The sequence below is a fragment of the Eleginops maclovinus genome, chromosome 13 (genome assembly GCF_036324505.1).
Source record: "Eleginops maclovinus isolate JMC-PN-2008 ecotype Puerto Natales chromosome 13, JC_Emac_rtc_rv5, whole genome shotgun sequence".
Taxonomy (NCBI): domain Eukaryota; kingdom Metazoa; phylum Chordata; class Actinopteri; order Perciformes; family Eleginopidae; genus Eleginops; species Eleginops maclovinus.
In genome coordinates, this window is record NC_086361.1 from 3,295,538 (window position 1) to 3,308,489 (window position 12,952).

Genomic DNA, 12,952 nt, shown 5'->3' on the forward strand with positions numbered 1-12,952 from the left:
TATAGGTTTGTGCAGATAATCTCTTTGAAATGTTCTCTGTGGAGAGTTAGTCTGAAGTGAACCTGTCTCAAGCTGCAGTGTGACTGTGATACACCTGAGATAGAACTCTCTCTGTTGTAGGACTTCTAGAACTACAGAATAGATTCATGATATTCCAATCCATAGTTACCAGTAGCAACATCACCTATAAATGCACAAAAACAACAAGACATATTTAGAACAATGAAAAAGTGTTAACAATACATGACGTTGGTTTAATTGCTACACTGCACAGATGAGTTTTCCTGTCATGTCTCCGGGGATATTCCAAAGCTTCATAGTCCAGGATGCAAAATAAATAACCTATCCTAACTTACCCATGATAATCTACTGTTATTCACTTTTTCTAAAGCTGGTCTTTTTTTCTCCAAATGAAGAATCTCCTGTTCTTAAATTCTCCATTTAGAAATATAAGTCAGAACAAAGCGACATAAAGAGGTTATGCTGAAGTCTTTCCTCAAATACACTCAGGTTTCTGCAGGTCCAGAAGTTCATTTAGAAGTACACTGAAACACTTTAAAAGTGATATATCTTCAGCAAACTTGAAGTTAGACATTAAAGAAAGCAATAATCCGACACATACACACACACACACACACAGACACAGACACAGACACACACACAGACACACACACAGACACACACAGACACACACACACACACACACACACACACAGACACAGACACACACACACACACACACAAACAATTATTTCTTGTTTTGCAGCTCAATGAGTCTCGAGGGGTTTACTCCCTCTTTGATAAGATATGATAAAATGATGGAATGACAGAAACAGAGAGTTCAGCAGTATTTATTCATAAGGAAGCAGGGTTTGTGTTAACTTTGGAAAGGTTATGCATTTATTTAACAAAAAAACGACAGTAGATTTCCCTGATTTTAAAATATGATTCAACAAATACGTTTTACCTTCATGTGCATCACATTTTGTTTCTGCACTTAGCCCTTAGCTCAGTTACATCTGGGTCAGTAATGTCTACAGAACTGAGTCCTGCTCATTATTTAAAGGATGTTTTACAGTTAGTGAGAGCAGACTCTGCTGGCTGCACTGCTATGAACCAGGTGATTGTCACACATGTGGGAAATGAAGCATTTTAAAACAGTTATGCAGTTAATAGTAGAGCTCACTGAGAATCAGAAGGTCTCTTGGCATTTTGAAGCTCACTAAGCAATATTTGCCAACCTGCGTATTTTAATTGGTACATTTAATGAGAGGGGACAAAATCCACACACATCTCATGCAAAGTGAGGACCACGCATGGAACTGTTCTGTTTGGAGCAGAGCTAGAGAATGTTGACGTTGCCGTCTTGGGGTAGGAATACCGTGAACATTGCTGAACACATGACAAGGAAAAAATACACTAACACTATCAGCATTGCTTCAACCGGAAGTGAAACTTTTACTGCCCATGTCCGTTTATCATGAGAATACAGGAAATGACTTTTAGTATAAGAATACAAAATATCAGAAGCATATCTTATAACTCAACACCTCCACTTATACTGTACAAATGATCAACTTAAATCAAACATAAAGATAAGACAAGATGGAACTTTATTTAGGAGTGGAAAACAGAACAGTACAGATTCACACAAGGTAAAAAAGAATATAATAATACAAAGATGACAATAAAATGATATAGTAACTGTTGAAACAAGATATCACAGTAAAACATTGATCATTGGAATGAACATGTGTACTTATTTGGATTGTTAGATATATTTACATAAGTATGCAGAGGTGAGTGCAGGTCAAAGTCATTTGTACAAACATTAAATCATAATTAATAACGTTTCCCTTTGTTGCAGGGTTAGTCATAATATCAGCAACCATATCAGCTGCAGGGCAATAGTCAATGGTTATGTTGTTATCACTCAGTACATAGTGATACCTGATATCCACATGTTTATATCTTTGACCACAGACTCGGTTCTTACACCCTGCTTATCCTTAGAGGTTTTCCCCGGAGTATATTGACCCTTACTGTCCATGCTCTCTATTAGCTGCACAAGATATAAGCTCTGTTGTGTTGTTGCAGCCAGCGCCATGTACTCTGCCTCACACGTTGACAAAGATACTGTTTGCTGTTTCTTTGATTTCCAAGAAATAACAGGCCCATTGCTAGTTAGGCAAAAACAGTCAGTGTTGGGTGTAACACGTTACGAAAGTAACAGAGTTACAGTCATGTTTTACTTTTTGCTGCAACGCAGTAATATAACGCATTCCTAATGAAATCTTGGTGATATTATACCCGTCATCGTGAGACATTCCGGCACCGGAGAAACAACTGTGTGGGTAGAATAGTAACTCAGTAAGCCTATTTACTATAGGTCAAGATGGTTTCAGAAACAGATTCCACTTTTGATAGATGGAGAGCTGCAGGCTCAGAGAAAGTTACTACTTAAAAGACAGTAATAAGTAATATGTACTGTATTACACTTTGGAAGTAACTTGCCCAACACTGAAAACAGTACCCTGTTATACTCCGTCTCTCATGTTGATCTGTTGGCCAATCTGCATCATGGTATGCAATACGTTTTTTAATTGTTTTCATCTTGATGTTTAAAACATAACTCCTGATTTATTGTGCCCTTTAAGTGACTTGTTTAGCAGTAAACCAGTGTTGTTCTTTTGGCTCTGAAAATACTGTGACAGTTCTCTGACTCTCCAGCTTAGATCAGGCCTCGTAGATGTCATCAAAGGTATTAAGCTGCCTACCACGTCACCATCTTGTGTTGCATCAGCTCACAGAACAGATCTTCCAGGTTCTGCAAAGCAAAACCGTGGACATTAAAAGTGCCAAGAACTGATCAAGAGCACACTCGGTGTTCTCAAAGCCATCAGATGAGGCATTCAGTGACATTTACAATCAAACAGTCTCTGTAGTCAGAGAACCTGTACCCCGGAGCGACCTGGAGCAGCGCGCTAACAAGCACCAAGAAGGAGATGAGGGCACGATTGTATCTCTCTGACGACTGTACTTCCAAAGTGTTGACGGTATCGTGCTGCACATGACCCAAACGTTTTTAGAATCAAACATTTCTAGCTAGGAATACGTATGATTTTATATGAAAATATTTTTAAAATAATTATAATAAAGTAGTTATGCGTCCACCTATCACTTTGTATATCATCATTAAAACATGTTTTAAAAAACTGAGAAATGTGGACTTTATTTGATCATTTGAGTAAAAAAGTAACGCTCATATTTCGCCTTTTGATAAATACAGAGTTGAACGTTCAAAACAAAGCACTTAAGAAAGTTACAGCATAAGTTTTAAATTGCTTAATAAATGATAAATGCATTTCATGAAAGTTATGGTACTTTCATGAAATGCATTTATCGTTCACGATCGGCTGTTTCCGTGAATGGCCAAATGTTGTGTTCAGGCAAATGTTGCGGCCGCAAGGCATTGTGGGACAGCATGTTCTCCTTTCCTTTCGTAAAGGAAAGTCCAGTGTTTCCTAAGCTAAAGCAGGTTATAAAGGAAGGTCTTCTCTATTACAACTCATAGCCTACAGGCAGGTTACTGCTGTATTCAGCTCAAGTTAATGTACTTCTACTATTACACTCATACTCACTTAACACAAAATACATTGCAAGTCTTACCTTTACGTTACCTTTTCTTATCTTTTTTCTTACCTGATCTTTACCTTTGTTTTTTATATAGATTATGTGACTATCTTTGTAGACACTGATGTTGTTGTAGAAGTCTTCTTTATTTGCTTTATTTGTCAAAGTCTCTCATTTGTTGCTAGCCCCAGCCAACAGGAGGGACAGCAAGTCCATTGTACGTGGGATTAAATTACGCTTGACTGTAATGTCATGCTGTCATGTCCTGATTCACTTGCATCCCAACGGCTGTTTCAGCAATCACTGGACAAACACAGGGGCGACCTCTGACCTCTGATTGTGCCTGTGCCCAGAGACAGAAGGCAGGAGGAGAAGAAGGACGTGACACCAGTGGCCCCAGCCTCAGTACCTATTCTCAGATCCTTAACAGTTTGCACACCAGCCAGAGCTGAGGATAGACACACAGCTCTGTGTAATTCACTTCTATTGCTCATCCTCTGTTATCTTTGCTAAACTCCAATAAACCTACAGCGTCAGGTTGGTCTCCTGCAGCTTCTTCAGTTCCAGTACTCGGCTCATAAAGATTCCCTTCACACTCTTATCCGTAGATAAAGGGTGCCACTCTGCTGGAGCATTCCTTCCATTCATTGAGGCTTTTCACGGTGGCGGGGTTATAGTATGAACTAGTACGGTTATTAGTAATGGTAATCAATAAAAATACAACTAATACTATTCATAAAATCATGAATAGAGGTTAATAACATGCACTAAAGTTTAGTGTTAGCATTAGCTTAAAAATACATTAAAATCTCATTAAACCGTATCATAAAGAGTACTACACGAGGAATTTAGAATGAATTTCTGAATCTTTTGCAGGTAGAGGTTGGCAAAACTCTTGTACAATTTAAACACACCAGCATATACGGTATCTCTTTCTAATACACAGAGGTGAGGGTCTGTACAGTATGTGTGTGTGATGGTGTGTACACCTCTCGGGGACAGAGACAAATGATAAGAGTTTTAGGTCTTTTTCAATATGTGTGATGTCACGTTTGTCCGGACCCGGACCACGGTCTGCCTGTTAGTGAACTATGCTCTAGAGAGAAGATGGCTCACTCTGTTTATAAAAACGTTGCAAAAAGAACCTCCATTCCAGGTCACAGATAATCATCTGTTCTTCTTCCATGAGAGAGAAATGCAGACACATGTTTTCAGCGTCTATCATGACAAGTTCCCCAACATCTGTCACTTTTACGTGTGAGCCAGATTGTTTTTCAGTTTTTTCTGTGTTTGTCAGTTCATTTTTCTTCAAATCCTGATGTGTGCTTTAAAACGTCTTTTTTTCTGTGATTTTATAAAATAATTGCTCTTTTCTTGCACAATTCCAATTTTTTTTTGGCAGAAAATGATCTTTTTCAGGAAAATGTGATTTTATAACTTTGTCTGCCAAATATATGGGCTTTTATCTAAAATGATATTTATTGATCTTTTATTTTACAAAATCATTTATAAACAGAATTTATTATGTTGTGCCCCGTGCGTGACAATAAATTATATATTTTATTTGAATATATTTTTCTCTAATGGTCTGAAGTTGCTTGATTTCTCACTTGCCGATTTTAGGAAATAAAGTCCAAATTGTCTCAGCCTCCGTGTGTATGCAGAGAGTTCCAAAAGTCCGTTTGTTCATTTCAGGAGACATTTAAGTTGTTAAAATAAAGATTAAATAAATGGCTAAATAAAACCAGTAGACAACGTATAAAATAAAAGTGTGTGCGTGTGTGTGTTGTGTAGGAACCTGAGTGATGTGTTCAGTGACATGAAGGACCTGGTGCTGCAGGACATCGATCGTTACTTCAGCTCGTCAGACTGTAGACAGTTCAACCGCTCCGAGTCGCTCAGGTCAGAACAACTCTTCTGTCAGCCTCATCATCTATCTATCTATCTTATCTATCTATCTATCTATCTATCTATCTATCTATCATTTTGTTATTTGTTTATGTCTGGTTTTAATGTTTCCTTTTTTCCCACGTGTTTCAGGCTGGCAGATGAGCTGAGAGGCTGGGTCCAGCGGCACCAGATCGACAGGAAGAAGTCCGGAGGGAAACCAAAAATAGCCAAGAAGGCAAAGATTGCCCAGGTCCGTCTCCTTCCTGTTAATCAGATTATTTCCAACTGAATACATTTTTTTTGTATTATTGACATCTGTATTTGACCGGTCCATATTCATTGTGTTTCCGTCTGTCTCTGCTGTAGCAGAAAGCTCAGCTGAGGAAGACTAACTTCTCCAGGTACCTGCCCATCCAGGCTCACCGCTCCATAGAAAGGTACGCAATACAAGATGACGTGTTTTCCATTTCTTCTATAATAAGCTGTTTAAGTCTTTAGATAACAGAGGAACGCTGGCTTTATTAGTGGAAAAGTAGCTAAATGTGCTGTCTAACTGAAAATGACCTCATTGTTTCATTAAAAAGTGAGAGCATACGTACAGCTGAGTAATAAGATATCCTTTGTATTTAATGGATGGAATTCATTAAATGAGTTGGAAATATTGATCAGAGAGTGTTCACTGCTCCGCAGCCAGCTGCAGGTGCTTCCTGGTCCAGAGGTCACCTACAGCGACTTCCTAGACGCCATCGACCGGAGGGAGGACACCTTCTACGTTGTATCCTTCAGACGGGTATGACACCAAACCAAAGTCACACACACATTACACTTGACAGTATGTGTTGATAGATAAATATTGACTATGTTCAGGCGTTAGGAATCACAGTGATGGTTTGTGTGTTTTGATTGTACCACCATACCGTTTAAAGTGAATGTAAAGGAGGTAAAGATGAATATGGTCTATTAATCCAGAGTGTCTCTCCCTACAGGATCACCTGTTGCTGCCGGCCATCAGTCACAATAAGACCAGCAGACCCAAAATGTCTCTGGTGATGCCCGCCATGTCTGTCAACGGTGAGTCTCTGTTTGAAACTGCTCTGTGATGTGGATTTATGGATTGTAACATAGTAAGCTAGAAGCTACAGGTCAAGAAATTAATTCCTGCTGAGGTCAAACTTAAACCAAACACCTTTTGAAGTCACACACTGACGTAAAACATATTATTTATTTTGATTCGTAAAAAGCTGCAAAATCCCCAGAATAAAAACATTTGCTTGTGTTTGAAAAAAAAAAAAGTTCAAGTCTTTTGGGTTCTTTTTGCTATACTCACCAGATGCTTCACATGTCCCTCTTTATATATTTCCTCCCACAGCTAATTCTTAAATAAATCAATAATTTGACAAAACAAATAGATTTGAACCTAATTTTATTTATTTTAATTGGAAACAGTACTGCTTTAAATACTGTAGAGTGATTTAAGTTTATTTTCTTGTCCTTTCTGTCTGCCTCCAAAATCGCCTCCCTCCCCTCTCTTGTTCTTCCCCGTTTCCACCTCTCCTCCTCAGAGAGCCTGTATAACTCCTCTCAGGGCTACGAGATGATGATGCAGGTGGACTGTGAGGTCATGGACACCCGCATCGTCCCCATCAAGTCCTCGGCCGTCCCGCGGTCTCTCCGCGACCCGCCTCGGCCTCCCCCCTCTGCCTCCCATCATCACCACGGCAACCACACCTCACTCAGAGGGCGCCACCATCATCCCGCCTCTTCCACGTCAGCACCATCTCCCAGGCAACCTTTACCCCCACGCGGGCGGACGGCAGAATATTTAATCAGCCAATCAGAAGGAGTCTGATGAGACAGATGAGAAAAAAAATCATTCAAGACTTGAGACGAACATCTTTAAAACATATAACTTCCTCCTCCCTCTGACAGGTAACTAACTGAATCATTTTCTTTCTGGAGAAACTTTCTGCAGTTTTCTGGAGAAAAAAACATCCAATTAAAGATGTTATCCAAGCTGTTAACCTTTACAAAGCATTAACAGAGCTGTATGTCACTAAACTCATGGTTCAGATGTTTGGGTTAACTACTAAAATAAAAGAAGATACTCTCCTAATATATACAGATATATTTCTAAACGTTAGACGCAGACACACCGCACTTACAAACAATCCTGCGTTTTAATAATTCATTGTGAAAGTGTACAGTTTGTATGAAACGGGGAGGGGGGGTGGTATGTGTGGTCAGTTTCTGTTTTAGCTCCGGAAACCAAGCTGTCATTGGCCTCCAGACTGACAGGGGGCGCTGCACAGTCACTCAATGAAAATGTATTTCATATTTTTCAACAAATTCATCGAGAGAGAAATGTTTTGAGATAAACAACAGAGAAATACAAGCAGGGACTGTGCAGTTTGATTTCCGGGGGAGTTAGTGTTTGTATATTTGTGAACAGGAAACTGCTGACAGCTGCTGCATGAAGCTGGATCTTCATAAGGCTGGACAGAGCAATGTAATGAAGTAAAACATCTGAAATACAGCATAAGAGCTGCATGAATTTGAAAAAATGATAGCGTTTATTTAGACTGGTGATTCACAATATTGGGGGGCTTGATAATTGTTCAATCATAACTCTCATTATGATTAGAACATATTTAAAAAGATCATGACAAAACAATATCCCTCTGTACATTTTGATATTATTAAGCAGTGAGCGTGACTTTAACATTTCCCCGTTAATCGGTGACTAACATTCAGTCAAAGTTTCTGTCAATATATCTGTAATCCACTTTAAAATAAACAATATGTTTTCGTTTTTTAACGCATACCAGCTAAAACATGTCATCTCCTGTTGAGCCTCTGGATGCTGACCCTCAGCTGAAACAAGTAGACAGTTAATTTGTTAATCAGTTGGGGAAGCTAAATATTTTTAGGAATGTCAGGCTGTAAGTCTTCAGTACTATGTGATCACTCAAAAAAAGTTGTGTTCAGAAACAGCTCACTGATGTTACTCTGCTAAAACAGGTTATGATAAAATAATCCATTATAGGGAAAATGTTCAGAATTCATTAACTATAGTATTTTTTAGATTTAGTTTGGTTCTTAAGGATATCATTACTCCATGAATATGCTTAAAGTTTCAACAAAAAGCTTTTCCGCAGTATCAAAGTGATCCAGGAACATCTGTCCGTATGTCCATGTGCACACAGCTCATCTTTAAAAATGACTTTATCATTTGAAATGCAAACTAACTAGGCTTTGACATATCAACCTCACTGAGATCCCTCGTCATGTGACAGCTGTCAGATTTATTATCATGTTTGTTTTTTTATAGGCACATGTTGTTGTTTTTGAATGGGGATTATTTAAAAGTTGTAAATATCAATGTTTCCTCTGTAGATATATTGTTTGTTTTTGTCACATTTTTATACATTTTTTTTATTTCAATGTTTTGATCTTTTTGACAACAAAAAGTAAAAAGAAAAAAACCGAGACTGATGTTGAATTCTATATTTTGTATTCTGGTGTTCAGTTCAGTGGACCAGTCACCTTCACTCTGTGCTCATAGTATAAACTCAGACACATTATATTTATGAAATATATCCACAGATTTTTTTTATTGTACAGTAAAAAAACTTGTAGGAAGTGTTGTTGAAAAATAATTCTAAACCATCCTAGAGACAAGATCATATCTGCCGAGTCAAGACAAGCTGTTTTTCAACGTAATATTGAGTTATTATTGTAGTTTTTTGCTAAAGTCTTTAATATCAAATATATATGATTTTCTTTGTTTCAAACAAAAACATTTTTTATTCTATCAATCCTCAAAATCATAAATAGTCACTTCAACAATTACTGTAAACAGCTGTTTACTCTGCATTATGGGTAATGTAGGATCTTTTGTGGATCTGGAGAGAGCTTTACAACATCTGAAGAAGTAAACCTGATGAGGGTTTAACTAAAGATGCTGACCAGTTGCATCATGGGTAATGTAGGATGCAGTGTTTTGGCAGATCTTCACACTGAAAGTCAGATAAGTCTTTACTTTAGTTTCCATATGGTTCTCTTTGAATCCTTTTAAGAGTTTACTAACCCATGCAGCAAAACAGTGACCCATAAAACAAAACGTTTGACAATCAAAGAAATAAAACCTTTATTTTCCATTTTTATGTTGTTGCTAATGAAACTTGAAAAAAAAGATTCAGCGCATAAAGTTTTAGATGCTTATTGTTATGTTGCCACAATTTTCCAGGCAAACATTATACAGTCCGACACATAACTCCTCCATAAATCGTAGTTGTATATGTTTTTTACTGTTGCATTCTTGTACGTTAAACTATGCTGTAAAATCGATTCGTTATCCTCTGTTCCCATGCTAAGCTAAGCTTAACCACCATGTTTAGCACAAACACAAGATAGGTATTAATTTGAACATTTCCCAGAATGTTGGATTATTAACTTCCACTAACTTTAACAGTCTTTGTCTTCTGCTCTGCTTTCTGTTTTTGTTTATTTGTTTACTCTGTTGTCTCCAACCCGCTGCACTGCATGCTCCTCCTGCATGCTCCTCATGCATGTCTGATTTTCCATCATTTTTCTACTTCTTCATAATTGGTTTCATAATTGTAAAGTAATGCAACGCTGGAAAAGGGGGGGGGGGGGGGGGGTGGACTGCTGAGTCATGTTCTTCTGAAACAAGGATCTTAGTTTCACAGATGTAAACGAATGGTTTGGGGCGTTACTGCCAGGATGTCTTATCTGAATATTGAAAGGGAAATGTTTCTTCCTGCATTTTTGTGATGTTTGAGTCACTTTGTCATCACTTAAGGTAATTTTCTTTGCTTATTATTCCACTAAATGGGGATATTTCAGTTGCTATATTTTTTACAAATATTGAAAGATCAAATTGACAATAAAGCAAAAAGAAAATCATCAAATTTGATTTTTGGGCTCTTTGTTTCAGAAAGTAACTTTAGTAGTGACAACATAATACAATAGGTAAGTATTTATTACTTATCTGTTGAAATAAGTGGAAACAACTACTAATCACATTGTCCCTGTTCAAAAACATGATAAGAACAAGAAGGCGGTTTCCTTGGATCAGATATCTCTAAAATCATAATTTTCTGATTTGTAAACTGGAGTTTTAATTCTCTTCAAAGAAGACAATTCTCACCAAATCAATACAAATGTGATAGTGATTTTTTTCTTGATTAAGGAAGATTTAAGTTTCAGGTCCAGTTAAAAATCAGAGTCCAGATATTTGTTTCATGTTTGTCTATCCGACCTTTAAAAAGGTTTTGCAAATCTGTGACAGCATGACTGAAGCTAACCATGTACATAGAATGTTTGTTTTTTAATTTAAATATGTAAATACATCTTTCTATTCCCATCCTCTGACGAAATGACACATTTGAATTATGCCTTTTGTTTGTAGGAAGCATTGAATTTGATAAAGATATAATAAACTAACGCTCAGTTCTCCTGTCGTTTCTCACCGTGTGAAATCAGCTGGAACCATAAACATACAGTGGGGCAAAAAAGTATTTAGTCAGCCACCAATTGTGCAAGTTCTCCCATTTAAAAAGATGAGAGAGGCCTGTAATTTTTATCATAGGTATACCTCAACTATGAGAGACAGAATGCGGAAAACAATCCAGGAAAATCACATTGTCTGATTTTTAAAGAATTTATTTTCAAATGATTGTGGAAAATAAGTATTTGGTCAATAACAAAAGTTCATCTCAATACTTTGTTATATACCCTTTGTTGGCAATGACAGAGGTCAAACGTTTTCTGTAAGTCTTCACAAGGTTTCCACACTGTTGCTGGTATTTTGGCCCATTCCTCCATGCAGATCTCCTCTAAAGCAGTGATGTTTTGGGGCTGTCGCTGGGCAACACGGACTTTCAACTCCCTCCAAAGATTTTCTATGGGGTTGAGATCTGGAGACTGGCTAGGCCACTCCAGGACCTTGAAATGCTTCTTACGAAGCCACTCCTTCGTTGCCCTGGCGGTGTGTTTGGGATCATTGTCATGCTGAAAGACCCAGCCACGCTTCATCTTCAGTGCCCTTGCTGATGGAAGGAGGTTTTCACTCAAAATCTCACGATACATGGCCCCACTCATTCTTTCCTTTACACACGATCAGTCGTCCTGGTCCCTTTGCAGAAAAACAGCCCCAAAGCATGATGTTTCCACCCCCATGCTTCACAGTAGGTATGGTGTTCTTTGGATGCAACTCTGCATTCTTTCTCCTCCAAACACGACGAGTTGAGTTTTTACCAAAAAGTTCTATTTTGGTTTCATCTGACCATATGACATTCTCCCAATCCTCTTCTGGATCATCCAAATGCCCTCTAGCAAACTTCAGACGGCCTGGACATGTACTGGCTTAAGCAGGGGGACACGTCTGGAACTGCAGGATTTAAGTCCCTGGCGGCGTAGTGTGTTACTGATGGTAGCCTCTGTTACTTTGGTCCCAGCTCTCTGCAGGTCATTCACTAGGTCCCCCCGTGTGGTTCTGGGATTTTTGCTCACCGTTCTTGTGATCATTTTGACCCCACGGGGTGAGATCTTGCGTGGAGCCCCAGATGGAGGGAGATTAGCAGTGGTCTTGTATGTCTTCCATTTTCTAATAATTGCTCCCACAGTTGATTTCTTCACACCAAGCTGCTTACCTATTGCAGGTTCAGTTTTCCCAGCCTGGTGCAGGTCTACAATTTTGTCTCTGGTCTCCTTTGACAGCTCTTTGGTCTTGGCCATAGTGGAGTTTGGAGTATGACTGTTTGAGGTTGTGGACAGGTGTCTTTTATACTGATAACGAGTTCAAAAAGGTGCCATTAATACAGGTAACGAGTGGAGGACAGAGGAGCCTCTTAAAGAAGAAGTTACAGGTCTGTGAGAGCCAGAAGTCTTGCTTGTTTGTAGGTGACCAAATACTTATTTTACCGAGGAATTTACCAATTAATTCATTAAAAATCCTACAATGTGATTTCCTGGATTTTATTTTCTCATTCTGTCTCTCATAGTTGAGGTATACCTATGATAAAAATTACAGGCCTCTCTCATCTTTTTAAATGGGAGAACTTGCACAATTGGTGGCTGACTAAATACTTTTTTGCCCCACTGTACGTATATACATTTCAGTCACCAGGCATATGTCAATCGATACCACTGGCTTTTTTGTTTCAGCTGAATTCAGTTTCAGACACGCTCATCTTTACATGGAAATGTGAGCTTGTTATCAATACTTATGTCGGACCTTTCCTTCTTATTGATGTCACTGAAAAATTACAAACAAAAAAGAATCGGACTGTTTACCTTCTGCTAATCACAATCCAGGACAAAAGGTAAATAGGCTCAAGTGAATTACAGCTACAAAGTTTCCATATTGATTGTGTATGTGTGTGTGTATGTATCATTTTGTTTATGA

General features: G+C 38.3%; 1 protein-coding gene across 2 annotated transcripts in view; it reads left to right on the forward strand.

Annotated features, from left to right (window-relative positions):
- atf6b (activating transcription factor 6 beta) overlaps positions 1-10,989 on the forward strand; it is a 31,871-nt gene extending 20,882 nt beyond the window's left edge. The window contains exons 12-17 of one of the 2 annotated variants that reach the window (XM_063899277.1): positions 5,428-5,535; positions 5,674-5,773; positions 5,890-5,960; positions 6,214-6,313; positions 6,510-6,594; positions 7,086-10,989. In XM_063899277.1, coding sequence (XP_063755347.1) covers positions 5,428-5,535; positions 5,674-5,773; positions 5,890-5,960; positions 6,214-6,313; positions 6,510-6,594; positions 7,086-7,372 — 751 coding nt within the window. In that variant the 3' untranslated portion in view covers positions 7,373-10,989. The remainder of the gene's footprint in view (positions 1-5,427; positions 5,536-5,673; positions 5,774-5,889; positions 5,961-6,213; positions 6,314-6,509; positions 6,595-7,085) is intronic. The other variant, XM_063899278.1, reaches the window with a different exon arrangement.
- The last annotated feature ends 1,963 nt before the right edge of the window (positions 10,990-12,952 follow it).